This window comes from Octopus bimaculoides, chromosome 5 (assembly GCF_046866305.1).
Source record: "Octopus bimaculoides isolate indiv1 chromosome 5, ASM4686630v1, whole genome shotgun sequence".
In the NCBI taxonomy this organism is placed as follows: domain Eukaryota; kingdom Metazoa; phylum Mollusca; class Cephalopoda; order Octopoda; family Octopodidae; genus Octopus; species Octopus bimaculoides.
Window position 1 is genome coordinate 99,157,171 of NC_142932.1, and position 20,321 is coordinate 99,177,491.

Genomic DNA, 20,321 nt, shown 5'->3' on the forward strand with positions numbered 1-20,321 from the left:
AAAATTTTGATACAAAAGGATAAGTTAGTTGGAATTTATAATAGATTATCATTCAGAACTGTTTACGTTGCAACCATAGGCATACAATGTAGCATGATAAAAGATGCAAAATTATTATTATTATTAAAAGTACACACTTTCCTAAAGTATTTAATTTCAGAGAGAAAAAGGAAATGCAACATAAAATCCATAATCCAATCAGAGTAAGTAGAATGTGAAAGATTATTTAGAATAACTTCACTGTATTCAGATTTATCAACATAGTCACGCATTTATAGGGGATGATGTAGAAGATTGCGTATTAGAGACATGCTTCAGGTTTACTTATAACAACACAAAAACTGCTAAATGTCTTTAAAATGTAGAAAAGGATATGCAAAATTTACTTCAGTAAAACAGGGAAGGATGATATCAATGTGAGGTAGGAAAGTCCTCTTGCTGTTCCTCTCAACAGTTTGTAATGTTCTAGTGATACCTGCTATCTCTACAGGTCAATAACAACAAGTAAAAGAAATCCATTTTGCTATATACTTGGTAAATGTGGCATGCCTGGGAACCTACTTAGTTTAGTATTACCACCAGATCCATGAGTGCCTTGAGTGGAGTTCAGTGTATTGTGAGCACTTGAACCAAACTGTCCTCTCCTCTCTGCTGTCCACTTATTTTCATACCTACTGTTTCCCTGTAGGCTGGATGTTGGCAACATCAATCTCAACAGTCAGAGAACGTGATGGACTTTGCCTTACCACCCCTGGTCATGAGGCTACATAAGAAATCCTTATATAAGAAAGACAGAGAGAAAAGAGACTGGGAAATTTTTCGAATATCTACCAGCATAAGTCTATCTGCTTCCTTATTGGGAAGGTTAATTATTTAGAACCAAAATTCAGAATATTTTGAAAAAAAAAAGGTACGGGCACTTTTTCAATAAATGCTTACAAATCTATTGTTCAAGGAAATATTTTGTGAATAGGAAATATCTGTTTCAACTGTCAGGAATGTAAAGAAAAGATAGTCAAATATACAAGCTCCAAAATAAATCTTGAAAAGATGATGATGAGGATGATAGTGATGATCAGATAGTTGGAGACACTTAAGATTCATCATGACCCTTGTTCTTCAGTAAAAAATGAAATACACAAATTTAACGGAGAAGACAAAATAGTATTATTAGCAATGGTAGGAATAATAAATGAAGCCTGACAAATACTACACACAAATATTCTCAATTAAAATAGATACAGACATACACAAAGAAAATAAATCTAAATAAAAAAGCACCTAAATGTATGGTGGTATGTGTAATACTAGATATATCTGAAAGCAATTGAATACATGTGAGTTAATATATGACATATGTATGTATCTATGTGTGTAATTTTTGTAGATATAGATGCCAATGTATATTTGATTCTATTTTACCCTTTTCTTCCAAGTGTATAATGAGAGTTTATTATAAATGTATTTACTATAAATGCATGATTAACAAGTTTTTTTCTTTCTTTATAAATGTCCTAAACAAAAAAAAATCAATAATTTTACATTTGTTATATATCTCAGAAGCTAGGTTTGGAAGAGAATGTCTTGCAAGCCTTGATCCTGGAGAAAATGACAGAAGTGCAAAATTGAAAATATTATAATACAACACAAAAATAATGCAAAAAGCAATTAATTAAAATTATATTTTACCACAGTGACATCGATTGGGTGGGATTTTATGATGAAGTGGCTAACTTAGGGAATGATGAAACTATTTTATAAACAGCAAAGATGAGGCTTGTTAGTTTGCTCAGGAGAGCAAAAAAAATTCATAAAGATACAAAGCCTAAGACTTATAGGAATGGAATTATAAGACATATTGATGTTTATATCTATTGGAAGGACACACAACAATGAAAAATCTGTCACAGACTTCTCTGGTTGAGAGCACATCAATATTGTATTGTATTCTAGAGAGTGTAGGTATAAAGAACATTTGTGTGTGTAATTTTTCCAGCTTGGTATAAATTAAATGTCTTTGTTCTATAACCTGAAGCATTATAAAAAAGACTGTCACCAACTTGTTAATTTAAGAAAAAAAAATCTAATCACTTCATAAAATACTTTTAAAGAAATGTTAGTTATACAGTAAGCAATTCTACTTGTTCATTCATTGTAAATATATTTAATAGATGAGATTCACTTTCAAAAAGTGTGTGTGTTATAATTTGTTTAGCTGAAAGAGATTCATTCTCATTTGAAAATGCTTGCGATAAAGGGAAATCTATTGGTAGTATGTACACATATACTCACATATACACATGTACACACACAGTCTTGAACAAATTCTTACTATGAAGTAGCAATGTTTTATTTTAGTATTTCTTTTAAAAAAAGTAAAATGCATTTAAGACTTGAAATTTAAAAACCCTGGCAAGATAAAAGAACGGTGAGAAAAACTAATAGTAGGATTGTGTCTATCTCCTGTTAAACTAGCTTCTGAAAAATGAGGAGTAGTGAAAACAGGAATAGGAATTAATACATTTGGACCAAGCTAAGTCATCAGACACTAACATATGTAAATAGAAACAACTGTTGATTTCTTACATACATACTAATCACATAATTATTTGTAAAACAGGGGAAACAAGGTTCTGAGAAGCTGATGCTTTTTCCCAAAGGCATTAACAACTTACAACAAAATGAAATAGCTACAACCGGGAATTAAAACTGGATGGCAAACTCAGCTCACCGAGAAATAATGTCTGATTCGTAACAGTTTATGTTTGGCATTTGAAGAATTTTCATCAAGAACAGAACACTGGGAATGATACAACACTCCCAAGTATCGTAGGATATTAGATAAATTTTGGTAGGAATGGGTAGATGGATGAAACAAATCAGTATATTCACAAAAGAAATATATTACTTCCATAAAATAAAGATCTTGTATGGAATATACTTACTTTAGAGAATTTTCAAAGGGAAAGTAAATTTATTTTTTGTGTATGTAGTTTATGTGTTAATAATTATTTAGCTATAAATGTGTTTGTATGTATGTTGTTTTGTTTATTTTGTGTGTGTGTATATATATACATATTAAGTATGTATTGATATGTATTTATCTATGAGAGAGAAAGAGAGAGTGGTATGTATATACATGTGTGGTTTAAAGGTTCTCATTTCATTCCTCTCTCTTTTCGATATGTTAATCAATATTTTGACAAACTACGAAGTGAATACGGTGTCAAACATAAGCAGTTAAAATAAACATGAACTACTATACAGTATAAATGAAAATAAAGATTAAAATATTAAAAAGTAATATATGCTAAATTGTAAAAAAAAAAAACCACATTGTTTTTTTAGGAATGGGGGCTGTGGAGATTTTACTGAAGGGAAACAAAATGAAATATCTTTATGTAGAGTTAAAGCTAAATATATGAAAAGTTTGTTTTTTTTAGAATATTTATAATTTTTGAGTGAAGATTTCATCTCCATGCATAGGAGCCAAAAAAAAAAAAATTTCAAGAACATGTTAAAATTTGTCACAAAATATACAAATGGAAGGTAATTTTACATTGTTATTTTTTATTCTTTCATTTTTCTCCAGTTTCTATTCAGTTTGTTCCCCCATGTAATAATAATAATAATAATAATAATAATAATAATAATAATAATAATAATAATAATAATAATAATGATGATGATTTCTGATTTAGGCACAAGGCCACCAATTTTGAGGGATGGGGTTGTCGATTCCATCAATCCCAGTGCTTGACTGGTACTTTATTTTATCAACTCCAGAGAGGTGAAAAGCAAAGTTGGCCTTAATGGGATGTGAACTCAGAATGTAGAGCTGGAAGAAACACCACAAGGCATTTCTTAATGATGCTCTAACATCTCTGCCAATCCAAAAATAAAAAGGAATGTGTAATAGGAATGTATAACAACAGTCGAATGATCTCAGTGAAGTTTAGCAGCATGTTAAATAGCTGTTAATTAAGAATTCTGATGTTTGTAGGATGGCATGTATAGATGTATGGTGAGTGTGTGTGCTTGTGTGTAAGGGAAAAGTGGAACTGATCTATTTAAAAGCCAGTAAACATATTGACCAAGAGGGAGTCTTTTTTAGCTGCAGGAAGGGAGCAAGCCCAAGTCAAGTGGACAACAATATCACATAGGAAATACACTCAGAATTATGGCCAACTCCAGTGAGTGTAAAATGTATATCTGTGTGAATACATGTGTAAGTGTGTGTTTGTTTATAACTGATGGATGTATGTATGCCTGCTTGTAATTGCATATATATATATATATGTGTGTGTGTATGTGGATAGCCAATTCTAATATACTGTTATTGTTGCTCAGTAAATGTGTTCTGCAGACATTCTAAGTAAGTCTGCCAGTGGCAGCAGATTGTTACCATGGCTATTCTGCTCCATTCTATAGCCATTCTATGCTATCACTAACGGTTCATCATCAGAAAATCCAGTTATCATTGGAGAATCTTCATCTTCTCCTGAAAAGAAAGAAAAAACAGTAATATTATATGGTAATGAAATACAGGGATTAAATGAGAAGGATGTGTAAAAGTTGGGAAGAAATGAGGTGAACATGTTCCACAGGATGTCAGCAGTGCATGAACAATGGAATTCAAAAGAGAAGACTGAGCTGGTACAGACATCTGATGCATATGGAGGATGATATGGAAGGTGCCTAGAGATTCAAGTGGAAGAAACCAGCTATATAGGAAGACATAGGAAGAAGAGGCAAAAGCTGATCTCAGGAAGCTGAACACAGAAAAATGATAAAAGAACACAAGAGGGATGTGCTGGAAAAAACGTGTTCAACACATGCTAGTATGGATGTGAAAATAATATGTGTGTATTGATCTCTACCACAGACACAAGGTCACATACATTTTGAGAGATGTATAGCTGATTGTATCGATCCCAGTATTTGAGAGGTAGTAATTTTACCTTGTGCATATTCTTAGTGCAAGTTGTGAAGAGTGAAGTTTGATTTTAAGTTATTTTTTCAAAGCTATAATGGAAGTGACAAAGGAGCATATTTGGCACGTCTTGCTTTATGAGTTCAATAAAGGCAACAACACAATGGAAAGTGTGAGGAATATCAATGCAGTCTATGGGGATTGGACAATAAGCATAAGCCAGTGACAATGGTGGTTCCAGAAATTCTGAGCTGGAAACTACAACTTAGAAGACAAGCCTCATTCTGGAAGATCTGTAGAGCTTGACGAGGTGTCTTGCGAACCCTGGTGGAAAAAATCCAATCGTAATTGTTGAGGAACTAGCAGAGAAGCTTGGATTTGGTTCTTCGATCATTCGTTGACACCTGTGTGTCATCAAAAAAGTGAGCAAATTGGGTCAGTAGGTTCCTCACAAACTTTCTGAGTCTAATCACTTGCAGAGAGTGAATGTGTGCACTTCTTTGCTGTCATGTCTCACAAATGAACCTGAATAGTGACTGGTGATGATGACCATCTTTGGTTTCAAGATGAAAGGTGTTCTTCCATCAGGATAGTGTTCAGCCACATACAATGAGGATGATATTCCAAAGGCTGGAGCAGTTTGAATGGGAAACAATGCCCCATCCACCATATCCACCATATTTTCCGGACATTGCTCGATCTGATTATCATTTATTTTGCAGTCTTCAAAATCACTTGGATGGAGAAAATATGAATTCTGTAGACAAGGTCAGAACAATACTGAAGGAGTATTTTTCGTCACGGACAAGTGAATTTTGGAAGAGGGACCTTGCAAGTCTACCAGATAGATTGAAGAGCATTGTAGAAAATGAAAGAGAGTATATTTTAGATTAAAAAAGAACTTTATCTTCATTTTGAAAAATAAAAAGTATAAAAAAACCGCATTAGTTAAGGGATGACCCAATATTTTCTTTGCACTTTTCTGTATGACAAAGTAAAGCAAACATAATGTATGACAAAGTAAAAAATGTATGACAAAGTAAAGCAAACATAAAATTTAAGGGGGAAAAAAACGAAACTTACCAAGATATTCTGCAGAATTAAAGGTTGTTCGTTCTGATCGAGGATCATAATGACTACTAGCATAGGCAAGGAAGCTGCGTTGGAGGCGTTTATGTCGCACAAAGAGAACAAGGAGAATACTGCCTAAGATGACTAAGATGAGAGTCACAACACTGATGGGTACAACGATGGCAACAAGATTGACACTTGAGGCCTTCACAGTCACTGCAAAAAAAAAAAAACAAAGGAAAGAAAGAGTTGTGTAATTTAGTTTCCTTTTCAATGTAATTATGTTTTCTGTAAAATATATTAAGTCATTCTGAACAGAAAGGGAGTTCTTAAGAGAAGGATGCTGAGATTTGGAGCAGCAGGTTTTGGGGTTCAAAGGATGTTGGAAATGGTGGAAGATTAAGAAAAAAAACAAAGAAACAAACATAATAATAAGCCTTAATTAACAATGTGTCTTGAACTGAATTCAGCCCTCTGCAGGCACAACTAAACTTTATAGGTGCAGGCATGGCTATATGGTTAAGATTCTTTCAGTTTCTGACTATTAAATCCATTCACTTTGGTTGACCAAGTGCAATTATAGAAGACATTTGCTTAAGAGGATACACAATGAGATTGAACTTAAAAACGTGTTTGAGAAGCAAACTTCTTAATCACATAGACCCATGCAAAAAAAAAAAAGAAAAAAAAAAAGAGGGGGCAGGGTTAGCAAAGCAGCATAGATTAATAAACAAATACTTGTAATACTAATTTCTCAAACACAACAACATAACACAAAAATACTTACAAGGAATGGCAAGGGAAGCTACACTACTAAATTTTCCATAGTAGCCTTCAATTTTATTCAGCCGCACTTTTAGTTGATACATGAATCCTTTAGCAAGTTTATTCAAACTGACTGATGTACTGTTGATAACACAGTACACCTGAAAATCTTTCTCACCTCCAACTTTGTAGACTACTTGATAGCCCTGTATCAGAAATGAATACAATACTGATTAAATGAATTGAATATTTTGAAGATGTAACAGAAATTATAAAGTTATACATGAGACATAAACAGATGTGGAGTTAATGGACTGAACCACAGATCATAGAGTCACAAGTTGAAGCCATATCTTGTATTTGCTACAATTACAGTACAAGCTTGCTCTGCTACAAGTTACAGATACTCTTTTATCACTCTAGCTGGCAGAAATGTAATGAATCAGTGACTGGCTCACTGGAAATGTCTAACTAATAGCACTATTGTTCAGAAATTATTATATAAATAAAAGACTAATATTTACAGTAGCATTTCCAGAAGAAATGCAAAATTGACTTCAGCAGGATAAAATCAGAAAAGAGAATTGTATCTTGACCAAAACTTCTTTTTGATATGCAAATAACAAGTTTATTTGAATTATGAAAGCTGATACATTATGAAAGATTTCTTTCCAACCTATTAACCTGTATATTGATACACAGATAAGGCAGAAAATTGGCAGATTTGCTAGAATAGTGGATAGAAAACCTTGTGGTATTTGTAGTGATTCTCTGTGCTCTGAGGTCTACATTGTCTTTTATTGTTTTGGATCAATAAAAAAGTACCAATTAAGGGAGTTGGATTGGCAAAATTGCTTGAGGGTTGGAAAAGATGCCTTGTGATATCTAATCTGGCTCTCTGTATTCTGACAGTAACACATGCAATGACACTGGCAAAAAAAGCCATATCAAGCAAAAGTTGGTCACCTTTCCCTTGAATAAACATAAGTGGGAAAAAAAGAGACTTGTATGCATGGATAACTGTCAGTTTTCTTAAAAAGAAAGCAAAAACAAAGCAAAAATAACACACTAGGCCTGCACATACATGTGCAGAAGAACAGACAACCTTGGTGGTTGGAGAGACTATATATATATGTATATATATATATATATATATAAAATAAAGACATCAAAAAGTGGACTTAGTGATATTACTTTTAATACATTGTTTGCAATTGTTTCACTAATTCACACTTTGACCAATCTTGTGTCATGTTCATTGACATGCTACAGTTATTGATTTACTTCTATACACTGTGTGAATGGTCATTTACACAGTGCATAGAAATAAATCAATAATTGCTGACATGTTAATGAACATGACATAAGATTGGTCAAAGTGTGAATTGGTTGCAAACAATGTATCAAAAGTAATATCACTAACTCCATTCTTTGATGTTTTCATTGCATACATACATACATACATACATACATACGTACATACATACGTACATACGTACATACATACATACGTACATACATAGCAGCTTCAATTCTGGGATTTCCAGTTTTTTTTTTGTTGTTGTTGAACAGTGTGTGTACATTTGTATGTATATCTGTACAAACTTGCATGTACACACTTGTGTGTACATGCATGTTTTACTGTTTGGGTGTATTGACTCACCGTAAACAAATGTGATGGTATGTTGATTTTGTTCCATATCAATTTGTAATAATATTTATCCGGATCTTCATCGACCACCTTCACAGCATTGGGCTCAGAGTATTGTTCTGCAACAGAATAGTAACTATCAGAGACTGCTAATGCAAAATTAGCACAGGGAAACCTATTGAAACCTGGTATTCTGGCAAAGTTACAGAATAGGACCCATTAGAAACAAACAATATCATAGTAATCAATAATGTTTGATAAAACAAATATTCTTTAGAAAAGTGATAGAAATAATGTTAGTTAGTGAATCCTGTTAAGTTACACATGACTTGGGAGAGAGAGAGAGAGAGAGAGAGAGAGAGAGAGAGAGAAAGAGAGAGAGAGAGTATGTGTGTGTACATATGTGAATGGGATATGAGTAGTTGATGTGGTGTCTGAAGAATTTCAAGTTAATGAATTGTGGCTATTTATTAGCGGATGTAAGTTCTACAAAGTAGTATTCCATGAAATGATCAACTATCTATAATGCTTGTTGCAGCGTTTAGAGGTGGGAATGAGGTAAGCAAGCACAATCAAGGTTGGAATACATCTAAAAAGTTCCAAAGAGTAGAATCTATTACAGAAGTAGTAGAAGTAGCAGTGAGATGTGCTTGGCTAAGAATAGATGACTTTCAGTATGGCAAAGTGTACCTGCCAGACATGCACATCTTCAATAGTTTCAAAATATCCTTCAATGATGGTATTATAACTTTCAGTACCAATCCACCTAACTCTATGATACAAAACCAATTTTTTTAAAGTATTCATATTTAATTTAAAACCTTCCCTCATAATTTTAAAGTAGAGCCTTTGCTTATGCTATAAAGACCAGTTTGATAATAAATTACTTATTTTACTCTCCTCATGCCTGATTACTTTCAAAATTAATTAAATATCACAGGCAAAGTATTACATTAGAAATCTGGATTCAAGAATCAAACTTGCAATTCTCTATCTTCAATACACAAATAGCATACAACTAAAATCATAGCATACTCTAAAATTCATACTTTACAATTCCTGATGATTTTCAATGTGTATTACACATATTTTACATAACAGAGTGCATTTACAGTGACCATCAAAGCTTTGAGTGCTGCATATGTCTAAGGAGGTGTGGTGTCTTGGTGTTTTCTTGTTACTAGTGGCAATTGAGATTTTCGTTTTATGGCATAAAAAGAGACAAGATCGTTATGAGCTAAATGTTTCAGCTCTTAGCAATTACTGAATCTCTACAAAGTGCAGGTAAGGTCCACAATGGAGTGTCACTCCCATGTCTTGAATGGTGCTGCTGCTGCACACACAAATATGAGAGGGTACTGAAAAGTTCCAGGCTTTTAGGGTATCACAAAAGGCCTAGTTGGAGGCTCAACCTTCCTAGTTCTTTTACAGGGCTTAGAAAAACTGAAGGACCACTGCAATAAGTGTGTGAATCTGAGAGGGAAATATGTTGAATAAAATCATAATTAACTGATCCTCCTGTATTTTCTTTTATCCAAAGCCAGGAACTTTTCGGTACCCCCTTGTAACTTAGATCATGTTCAGAGAAAGTCACCCAACTGATGGACATAAAATCACTCACAGGTGTGCTTCAGATTCTTGTGCACAAATGCGCCGTCTTCTCTCTCTGTGCCTTTTCTACCACTATTGCAATGATCTCTATTTGTTCATTTGTTGACTGATCTTATGCCACCTCCTCTCAGGCACTTCTACTCATCATCCATGTTATGTCCAACCACCAGGCCCTGCACTAATCACTATACCCAATCCTTTCTTCCTAGGACATCATACCACTGGAATCTGGTCTATAACAAAACATCAAGATCATCAATCTTGGAGAACCTGCAAAGGTCATGAGCAGTGCCTTTTGTCTGGACTTAGCAAATAAGGAAAAAATAAAAAAGAGAGGGCCTGAAAGGGCTATGGTTGCTCCTTCTTCCTTATATACACACACACACATATAATATATATATATATATATATATATATATATATATAGAGAGAGAGAGAGAGAGAGAGAGAGAAAGAGAGACTAATACTCCAAATATACCCCGTTTCACTCTGGGCTGGGGCCATGCTATGCTATTCTGTCATATGATGTTTATACAGAGTGCAATGTCTAGTTTGTTCATATCTGAGAGAAAACTTCAGTGGAAGTCTACGATCCTACAAATATCAATATGTTAATCAAAACTTTTACAAAAATCTTTCTGTCATCTTATAAAATAGAACTAGCCTACAATCCTTTGACATTTAGATCAAAATGCTATCCTGTCTCTTCTCTCTCTCTCTTTTTATATATATATATAAATATATTTATATTTATATAAGGGCATTACTATACAATAACGCCTCACGCCATAGAGAAATAGCGATGAACAGTCATCTATATGCTATGCTGGATACACGGTGTTCGTTTGGTATGTTGATTCACTGTTTATTTCTATTTTTCTTGACCATATTATACTGACGAGTAGAAGTTGTATAATACTACAATAACTACGAAATCATGATCTATAATTTAGTTCGTTTTTAAGGGGTTGGCTTTGAGAGTTGCATTTCCTCGCATTCGGTAAAAATGTGCTTTTTATAGTAGTCTGACCTTAGAGTCCCTCATAGCGTGAGGCGTTATTGTATAGTAATGCCCTTATATAAATATATATTTCGGGAATAAATGATGGATTTTTTCCCTTATGAGGTTTTTTCACGCTAGCTACTTGATAAATTCTTGTAAAAGAATTCATCCTATTATTGAATTTATATATATAAATATATATATATTTGTATTTGCGTAACATTCCGTTTTTGTATACATTCGCTGCTTTCTTCCAAGGAATCTAATGCTCTTAGCTTAGTTTTTCCTTGGGGCTGGCCAGATTGGAGCAATCTCGAGTATAACCAGCCAAAATTGCAAAGATAATCTAGAACTCGACTGAGAATAGAAAACTTGTCTTCTTTGTATCATCTGTCTGGATGTTTTGCGTTCTTGTCCCATTTTTGTATTTTTTATATATTAAAAAATATAGCGGCGTACGTACACTTTGGATCCCTCTCTCTGTATATATATGAATATATAATACTGATGGTAAAGTGTGATCATGCAGACATCATATATTTGTCATAGGTAATGGAATCAGAAGTAAGATATTGCCATAGTCATAGTTTGTAAAGGCTGGTCAATCAGTAAAAACACTTTTTAGTTTGGTGATATGTATATGTAAAATGCATTATTTGAACTAATCAGAATACAAGAGAAATGAGATAAAGAAAAGAAAACTGAACAGAAAAATAATACAACTTACCAACTTGCCATAAGACTGGTATTGAAAGACGAGACTGGCTAAGACCTATGGAAATATTATAAGTGGCACCACGTCTGAAGTTACAGATCTCAGTTGCAAGATATTTCTTGTCTGTAGGTGGCAGTGGTGACACTGAGTTAGAGCCATTGATATAGATGATGTATACCTGTATATCAAGTTAGTGACATTCAATAAGCATATTTCTTTAACATGCAGTAACAAAAAATATTTTCATTGAAGAAAAAAATAAAAAGAAAAAAGAAAAACAATGTATTGAAAATACCTGAAAATATATGTGTAATATGATTTAGTTTTAATTAAACTCAATTTCTGGTCATCATATTTTATTGTTGATAATGTGATCAGGTACACGACACTGCTTTTCCTCTTCCCAGGCTACAGGCCCACACCCCCAACACCCATACTATTAGGATTGGCACTCTCAACGTCGGCACGCTGAAAGGTAGATCTGGTGAAATTGTTGAGATGCTTGAACGGAGATGCGTAGATATGTGCTGCATCCAGGAAGTAAGATGGAGAGGAGGTTCTGCAAGGTTCCTCACAGGCAAAGAACACAGGTACAAGATTTTCTGGGCAGGGAACACTGACGGGGTCGGGGGCGTAGGAATACTTCTAGCGGAGAAATGGGTGGATAAGGTAATCGAGGTCGTTAGAGTAAGTGACAGAGTACTTAAGATCAGACTAGTGCTTCATCATAGATTAGCTACTGTCATCTCAGCCTATGCACCTCAACCTGGGCTACCAGATGGTCTGAAAGACCAATTCTATGACACCCTCTTGCAAACTACCTCGTCGACGAGTGACAGGGACCTTCTCTTTGTGGCTGGAGACTTCAACGGTCATGTCGGACGTCGTGCTGGGGGCTTCCATGGCATACATGGAGGCTATGGCTTCGGTTCCCGCAACGAGGAGGGAACCAGACTGCTGGAGTTCTGTGATGCAACCAATCTTATGGTCTGCAATACCAACTTCAGGAAACCTGCCAGTCACCTAGTCACCTACCGCTCCGGCAGACACTCTAGCCAAATCGACTACATCCTCGCCAGAAATAGGGAAAGAGGGCGGCTTATAAATGCCAAAACCTACCCTGGCGAAGAATGTACCCCACAACATAGATTAGTAGTTAGCGACTTTGGGATCAAGGCAAAATGGGTGCCCAGAATTAGACAGGCTTGGAGAAGAAGGGTGTGGAAGCTTAAAGACCCTGCAAACGGACAGAGACTTAGAGACAAGTTACTTGAAGCATTTAACGAAATAGAAGGGGATATAGCATCATACAACGTGGAAGACAATTGGAGATTTCTGCGGGACAACCTGTTGAAAGCCACCGACCAGATTTGTGGGTGGTGTAAGGTCCCCTCCCAACCCAGAGTAACGTGGTGGTGGAACAAGGAGGTAGACAGGGCTATTAGACAAAAGAAACAAGCTTGGAAGGACTGGAAGAACGGTGGTAGCAGGGAATTGTACCAATGTGCCAGAAGGGAGGCTAGGCGACAGGTTTATTTAGCCAGAGGGGAAGCAGATAAGGAAAGATTTGCCAATGTTCTGCGCCGTGAGGACCAAAGACTCGAGGTATTTCGGGTTGCAAGACAGTGTAGGAGAGAGAATAGTGATGTTGTAGGAGAGAAATGTGTTCGCATGGATGATGGTACGCTTGCATTAAATGAGGATGCAAAGAAAGAGGTCTGGAGATGCCACTACGATAGATTGCTTAATAAAGAGAATGAATGGGAGAAAGAGAGCCTGCCTTATGTCGACCCAATAGAGGGACCAGCTATCCGAGTTGATAGTACCAGGGTAGATAAAGCAATTAAGAGTATGAAGACCGGGAAAGCCCCCGGCCCATCAGGAATCACTGCAGAGATGCTCAAAATATCTGGCAGTGTTGGCTATAGCCTAGTCACCCGTATTACGAACCAGGTGATACACGAAGGAGTCATACCCTATGACTGGTGTAGCAGCATCATAGTCAACTGCTACAAAGGTAAAGGGGACGCTTTAGATACAAATAATTACAGAGGCATCAAGCTGTTAGATCAGGTTATGAAAGTTACAGAGAGGGTCATAGCCCAACTAATTAGGGAGCGAATCAATTTAGATGAGATGCAGTTTGGGTTCGTGCCAGGTAAAAGCACTACTGATGCCTTATTTCTAGTGAGACAGTTGCAAGAGAAATACCTAGCCAAGGATAAACCTCTGTACCTGGCTTTCGTTGACATGGAGAAAGCCTTTGACAGGGTCCCCCGATCCCTTATCTGGTGGTCAATGAGGAAACTTGGGATAGAAGAATGGCTAGTGAGAGCTGTGCGAGCCATGTACAGAGATGCTGCCAGTAAGGTGAGGGTTGGAAATGAGTACAGCAATGAATTCCGGGTAGAGGTAGGGGTCCACCAAGGTTCCGTCCTCAGCCCCCTATTATTTACCATAGTCCTCCAGGCAATCACAGAGGAGTTCAAGACAGGTTGCCCCTGGGAGCTCCTCTATGCTGATGACCTTGCCCTAATTGCGGAGTCACTATCAGAACTAGAGGAGAAGTTTCAGGTGTGGAAGCAAGGTCTAGAATTGAAGGGCCTTAGAGTCAACCTAGCTAAAACCAAAATCCTAATAAGTAGGAAGGTAGATAAAACACAAACCCCTTCAGGTAGATGGCCCTGCTCAGTATGTAGAAAAGGAGTAGGTAGTAACTCTATAAGATGTACCCGGTGCAAGCTATGGACACATAAGAGGTGCAGCAACATCAAAGGCAGGTTAACTAGCAAGTTAGTTTTTGTTTGTGGCAGATGTTCAGGTGCAATAAAGACTGCAAACAAACAGGAAACAACTTCTATCTCATTCCAGGGTGAAAAACTAGAGGTAGTCGATAGCTTCCGCTATCTGGGCGACCAAGTTAGTAGTGGGGGTGGGTGCGCTGAAAGTGTAGCTGCTAGAATAAGAATAGCCTGGGCAAAGTTTAGAGAGCTCTTACCCCTGCTGGCGACAAAGGGACTCTCACTCAGAGTAAAAGGCAGACTGTATGACGCATGCGTACGAACAACCATGCTACATGGCAGTGAAACATGGGCTGTAACTGCTGAGGACATACGTAAGCTCGCAAGGAATGAAGCCAGTATGCTCCGTTGGATGTGTAATGTCAATGTGAATACCCGTCAGAGTGTAAGTATCTTGAGAGAAAAGCTGAACATTAGAAGCATCAGTTGTGGCGTGCAAGAGAGACGATTGCGCTGGTATGGACATGTGGTGAGAATGGAGGAGGATAGCTGCGTGAAAAAGTGCCACACCCTAACAGTTGAGGGAACCCGTGGAAGAGGTAGGCCCAGGAAGACCTGGGCTGAGGTGGTGAGGCAAGACCTTCGTACATTGGGCCTCACCGAGGCGATGACTACGGACCGAGACCTTTGGAAATGGGCTGTGCGTGAGAAGACCCGGCAAGCCAAGTAAGATCGTTGCCAGTGCCCCTGGACTGGTTCTTGTGCGGGTGGCACATGAGATGCACCATTTTGAGCGTGGCCGTTGCCAGTACCGCCTGACTGGCTCCTGTAGGATTTTCGAGCGAGATCGTTGCCAGTGCCCCTGGACTGGCTTGTGCGGGTGGCACATAAAAGACACCATTTCGAGCGTGGCCGTTTTCGTGCGGGTGACACGTAAAAGCACCCACTACACTCTCTGAGTGGTTGGCGTTAGGAAGGGCATCCAGCTGTAGAAACTCTGCCAAATCAGACTGGAGCCTGGTGTTGCCATCCGGTTTCACCAGTCCTCAGTCAAATCGTCCAACCCATGCTAGCATGGAAAGCGGACGTTAAACGATGATGATGATGATGATGACAGATAACCTCAAAGCTCTTCTTTAATTAGTCATAATCTTAGAGTAATGTTAATGTCAAAGAAGATGTTGCCTCCAGCAGTCATTTGCATTTAGAACCACTAAAACAATGTATAAAATATTCAGTTTTTACACTCTTTGTCTTTGATCAAATTTTGGATCTTTTCTGTGGCTGTCACACATCTTGAAATTTTAAAATTAAGTGAAAATTTTCAAATCTGGTATATCGATGTAACTTTTCATGCTGAATCCAAACAGACATAAACTGTATTCCCTGTCTAAGAAAAACTGTCTTTCCATCAGATAATTTATAAAAAAAAAAATAGTCTATAAATTTGCTATGACAGCACTACCTTAAATATTTTTACGTTAGATTTAAGCTATTTCAGCACAAAAACTAACCTGTTTAATTTTTTCTTCTGAGCATGGTGGCTGCCAGGTGATATTTATACAACTTTTATTGGTGCCTTCAGTCACATGCACTTCTTTAGGTGGTGCTCGGTCATCTTGATTAAAAAAAAAAGCAACAAAACGTTTACAATTCAAGTCATGCAATCAATATGAACAGAGTTGAGAAACTGAGACATACACAACAGCCAGCTTCTAAAATGAGTTTTATTAAGAAACCTTTTAGTGACAAACTGCAGTCTTTAATAAACATTGAACTTTCTCTGTTATCATAATGGCCTTAAATCTAAGACATTGCTGTTTTATTTCAGTTTTTAAAGAAAAGGATAATAGTATATCATTTCAAAAGCTCTGCCTTCATTTCAGCAAAAATTTTATTATTTCCAAAAACAATATATTTTCTGTATTCGTTCTAGACACCCTTATCTTCTTATAGGAATATGAACTAAAGAGGCACACCTATTAATAGGTAATTAGCCATTTATGAATACGCCTGAACATTCAGTCTAATTCAGTCATATTCTCAGAGTGGTTGGCATTAGGAAGGGCATTGAGCTGTAGAAACCTTGCCAAATCAGATTGGCACCTGGTGCAGCCTCCTGGCTTGCCAGTCCTCAGTCAAATCATCCAACCCATGCCAGCATGGAAAGCGGATGTTAAACAATGATGATGATGATGATTGTTAATCTCAACAAAATATCACAGTTGCTGTTGTTAGCTGATCTAATGCAACAGTAATGACTATTAAAGTTAATATTTTATGTGATATGATGGATATAAAACAGTATTTACCTGATGAAGTTTGAAAGAGTATTTCAGAACTGAGTTGGCTGAGAGGTATTGTCTTGGATCTTACCACTGCAACTTTTACAATATAAGCTTCACACGCCTGTAAATTCTGTAAGACCATAAACTGGGATGTTGTGTATTCTACCCATCTTGCATCTTTTATGTGAGAATTCTCTAAATGACGAGGAATTGTGTCATAGAAAATGGCAAAGCGCTGCAATCAGGTTGAAACAGAAAAGAGTTATGAGTAGAAAATATATTTGAAATACAATTATCATCAGTTTTAATTTATTGATTCCAAGGTGATCACAAAATTTCTTGCTAATTGTCTTTTAGATCTTACTTTCTTATTTGATGTGTATATTGATTTAAATTCAAACAAGCTGAATTCAAAATGTATTATAGTGTTTCTGCTAAAGAGCAATCTAAAAATATTTGCATTTTAGGATATGTATGTACAAAACATACTGAGACCAGTGAAAACATGCTGGACTGGTATAGATGTGTTATGGTGGCTACAATATTATCATTACAGTTTGGTGATCATTATATAGATTAAAAAGAAAACTGAAAGATAAGTGATCTTTGTGGATGTCACATTTAGCTGGAAGAGGGTAATCTACAAAAGCTACAGTTAAATAAATAATGACACTGATGTGATTTCTCTTTTGCTCTTTGATACATTTAGTTTATTCCATAATGCTATATGATAAGTTATCTGTTTATCATTTTCAAGTGACTTCTATCTTTTATTTCTAGATGGCTCAGTTAAATGTTAATTAGCTAGTATCTTTACTTATGACCAGTCTTTTTAACACACAGTAAAAGCAACAAGGGCATCTGGCTGAAAAGTAGGAAACCATGTGTATGAGTTCCGTCCTGGGGCCTGCAGAGCTAACTCCTGCTTTAGCAGGGAAAATGGCATTAAAATGTTTGCTGCTATATAATTCTTATCAACTAGGTTATTTCATCAGAATGATTTAGCTTCCTATATAACATATCTTCTACCTTAAGTACATTGTTGATAAAATTCATGTTTTCAGGATTGGAATGTATTATCTGTGAGATGAATGTACTTAATATACTCAAATTATTAATTCATTGCCAAAGAATCAACACATATTTTCACAGTAAGTTTTATTATCAAATAGCATTACATCAATATATCTATATCTAAAAAAATAAACAGAAAAAACTGAAAAGATAATTTTACCTGGTGATGACCAAGGCTTGGTCCAATCCATGTGATATTGAAAGAATTATTTTTTACCAACATTGCTGCCAAAATATTGGGTGTTGTAATTTCTTTACCTAATGGATGAAAAACAAAACTGAATAATTTATTCACATTCAAGAGGTTCATCATTACAAGGAAGTAACAATTACAACCAGTATCATATCTTCAACACACACACACACACACCTAGTATCCCTAATGTCTTTCTTGGTATTAAAAAGGATAATTTTTTTTTCATTCTCATGTTACAAGCAAAATTTCCATTTTGGGTACTTTGTAACATAATCTACGACTTAATGAAAATTTTGTGCTGCTTGCTTTGGCAACCCTGTTCTACAGTTGACAAATGATACATTAGGCATACTGTGAATCATAAAATTTATTTTACTATAATTTCATTATAAAATGACATTAAGAAGAAGAGAGGTTTGCTACATGTTTATGTAAATAGAGCAGAGGAAAATTATCAAGTAAAACTCTGAAGTGCCATCACTGAATTAAACATGGCTTAGAATAACATGCTACAGAAAGGATGAGTTCATTAGAACACACAATACATAAAAGTTAGCATTTATTTATTTGCAATATGAATCTCTAATGTCAAGAATATGATAAACTTTCCAGTCAGTCATAGCTTAGGTCACTAGTGTAGCTTGGGAGCAGTAGGGGTGGTCTGTCCCAGGTGGCACTTTTAAATGGACAGCACTTTTGGGTCTACTATAGGCGATATGTGTTTTTGTGGGGTCCAGTGGCGGCAAATGGAAGGGCCACCCTGGGCAGTACACACTCTAGCTACGCTAGTAGCTTAGGTAGTTCTGTCTATGTCTCTCTTCCTCTGTCCTTTAGGTATAGATGGAGTTCTTGTGATACTCTTCTCTCTCCTAAGAGTACAAGTGTTGTAAATGAAGAAATACTTTTAACTAAAATTTGAACTTGAGTTAGACAATACTTGCACTGAAGCATAAAACTAAAATTAACCTAGCCAACAACAGAGCCATTTCATGGTCACTCAATCTGCTAGAAATAGTAGCCAAATCTCTTTTAACTAGTTTTTAAGAAAAGGACACACACAGAAAAAAAAAAAAAAGGACAAGATGATCATTGTTTGGATACCTCTAACCAATGGTCTGGTTGACTGAGGCTAACTTGGGGCTAAACAATAACAATAACAATAATACAAATAATGATTATAAAAAAATGTAAATAAAGCAAATCAGAGAACAAAAAAATAGTTCAAGTAACAAAGATCCTGTACCTTTTGTGTGAACAGATATCTCTACAGGGGGACCAGCTGATATATCATTGTAACCCTGGATCCGGATCAAATAACTACAGCCAGGAGCCAAGTTATTAACTGAAACAAACAGGTAAGATCATTAGAAAACATAAGAATAAACAGATAAAATTTATATCCAGCAGAGCCAAGCGCTTAATCAAAAACATTCAAGGGGTGATTAGAACAAGGGTTCCCAACCTTTTTTAGATTTCATATAATAAATAAAACAACTGACAAAGAGAAAATGAAAAATATTGTTTTAAAACATTAAATTCAAATAACAATAATTATGAAAAATAATATATGTGGTTAAGAAGCTTGTATCCCAAACCCATGGTTTCAGGTTCAGTCCCACTGCATGGTACTTTGAGGAAGTGTCTTCTACCATAGTTCTCGGGGTAACCAAAGCCTTGTGAGTGGATTTGGTAAACAGAAACTGAAGGACACGTTTTATGTGTGAGTGTGTGTCTGCTGTGTTTGCGTCTCCTGGTCTTGACAGCACATGATTGTAAATGAATGTCCTTTATTTTCAATATTGCATGGAAATATCTTTGGTCATAGGAAAATATTACCTTGCTTAGAAACCGGTAAGGAATGACAACAGAATGGGAATCTAGCCATTGAAAATTTACCTAAAAACAAAAATTCCATCCGTCCCATGCAAGCATGGAAAAGTGGACATTAAAACGATAATGAACAATGATATTTCACTTATTTATGAACTAAAGATGAACAGATACCAGAACCAAACACAGTCTTTTACACTACTCTGTTAGCAACACAGGAATTAAGAGGTATATAATACAAATTGTTAAATCCAAAGTGGTAGAATGAAAAAGAAAATTTAGCATTTTTTCACAAAATAGGTTCACTTCACATTTAGTATTCAGTTTTTAAAAATCTATAATTGAAATTATAATGAAAAAAAAAATATATGTATAGGTGCAAGTGTGGCTGTGTGGGAAGAACTACATGGTTCCAGGTTCAGTCCCAGTGTGTGGCACCTTGG

General features: G+C 35.9%; 1 protein-coding gene across 2 annotated transcripts in view; it reads right to left on the reverse strand.

Annotated features, from left to right (window-relative positions):
• Positions 1 to 2,371: 2,371 nt before the first annotated feature.
• Positions 2,372 to 20,321, reverse strand: part of LOC106867861 (sortilin-related receptor) — a 131,455-nt gene continuing 113,505 nt past the window's right edge. For both annotated transcript variants that reach the window (XM_014912905.3, XM_014912904.3), the window contains 9 exons: positions 19,292 to 19,390; positions 18,013 to 18,110; positions 16,803 to 17,013; positions 16,005 to 16,108; positions 11,762 to 11,927; positions 8,433 to 8,539; positions 6,792 to 6,975; positions 6,017 to 6,220; positions 2,372 to 4,501 (listed from right to left, as the gene is read on the reverse strand). In XM_014912905.3, the coding sequence (XP_014768391.2) occupies positions 4,437 to 4,501; positions 6,017 to 6,220; positions 6,792 to 6,975; positions 8,433 to 8,539; positions 11,762 to 11,927; positions 16,005 to 16,108; positions 16,803 to 17,013; positions 18,013 to 18,110; positions 19,292 to 19,390 (1,238 nt within the window). In that variant the 3' untranslated portion in view covers positions 2,372 to 4,436. The remainder of the gene's footprint in view (positions 4,502 to 6,016; positions 6,221 to 6,791; positions 6,976 to 8,432; positions 8,540 to 11,761; positions 11,928 to 16,004; positions 16,109 to 16,802; positions 17,014 to 18,012; positions 18,111 to 19,291; positions 19,391 to 20,321) is intronic.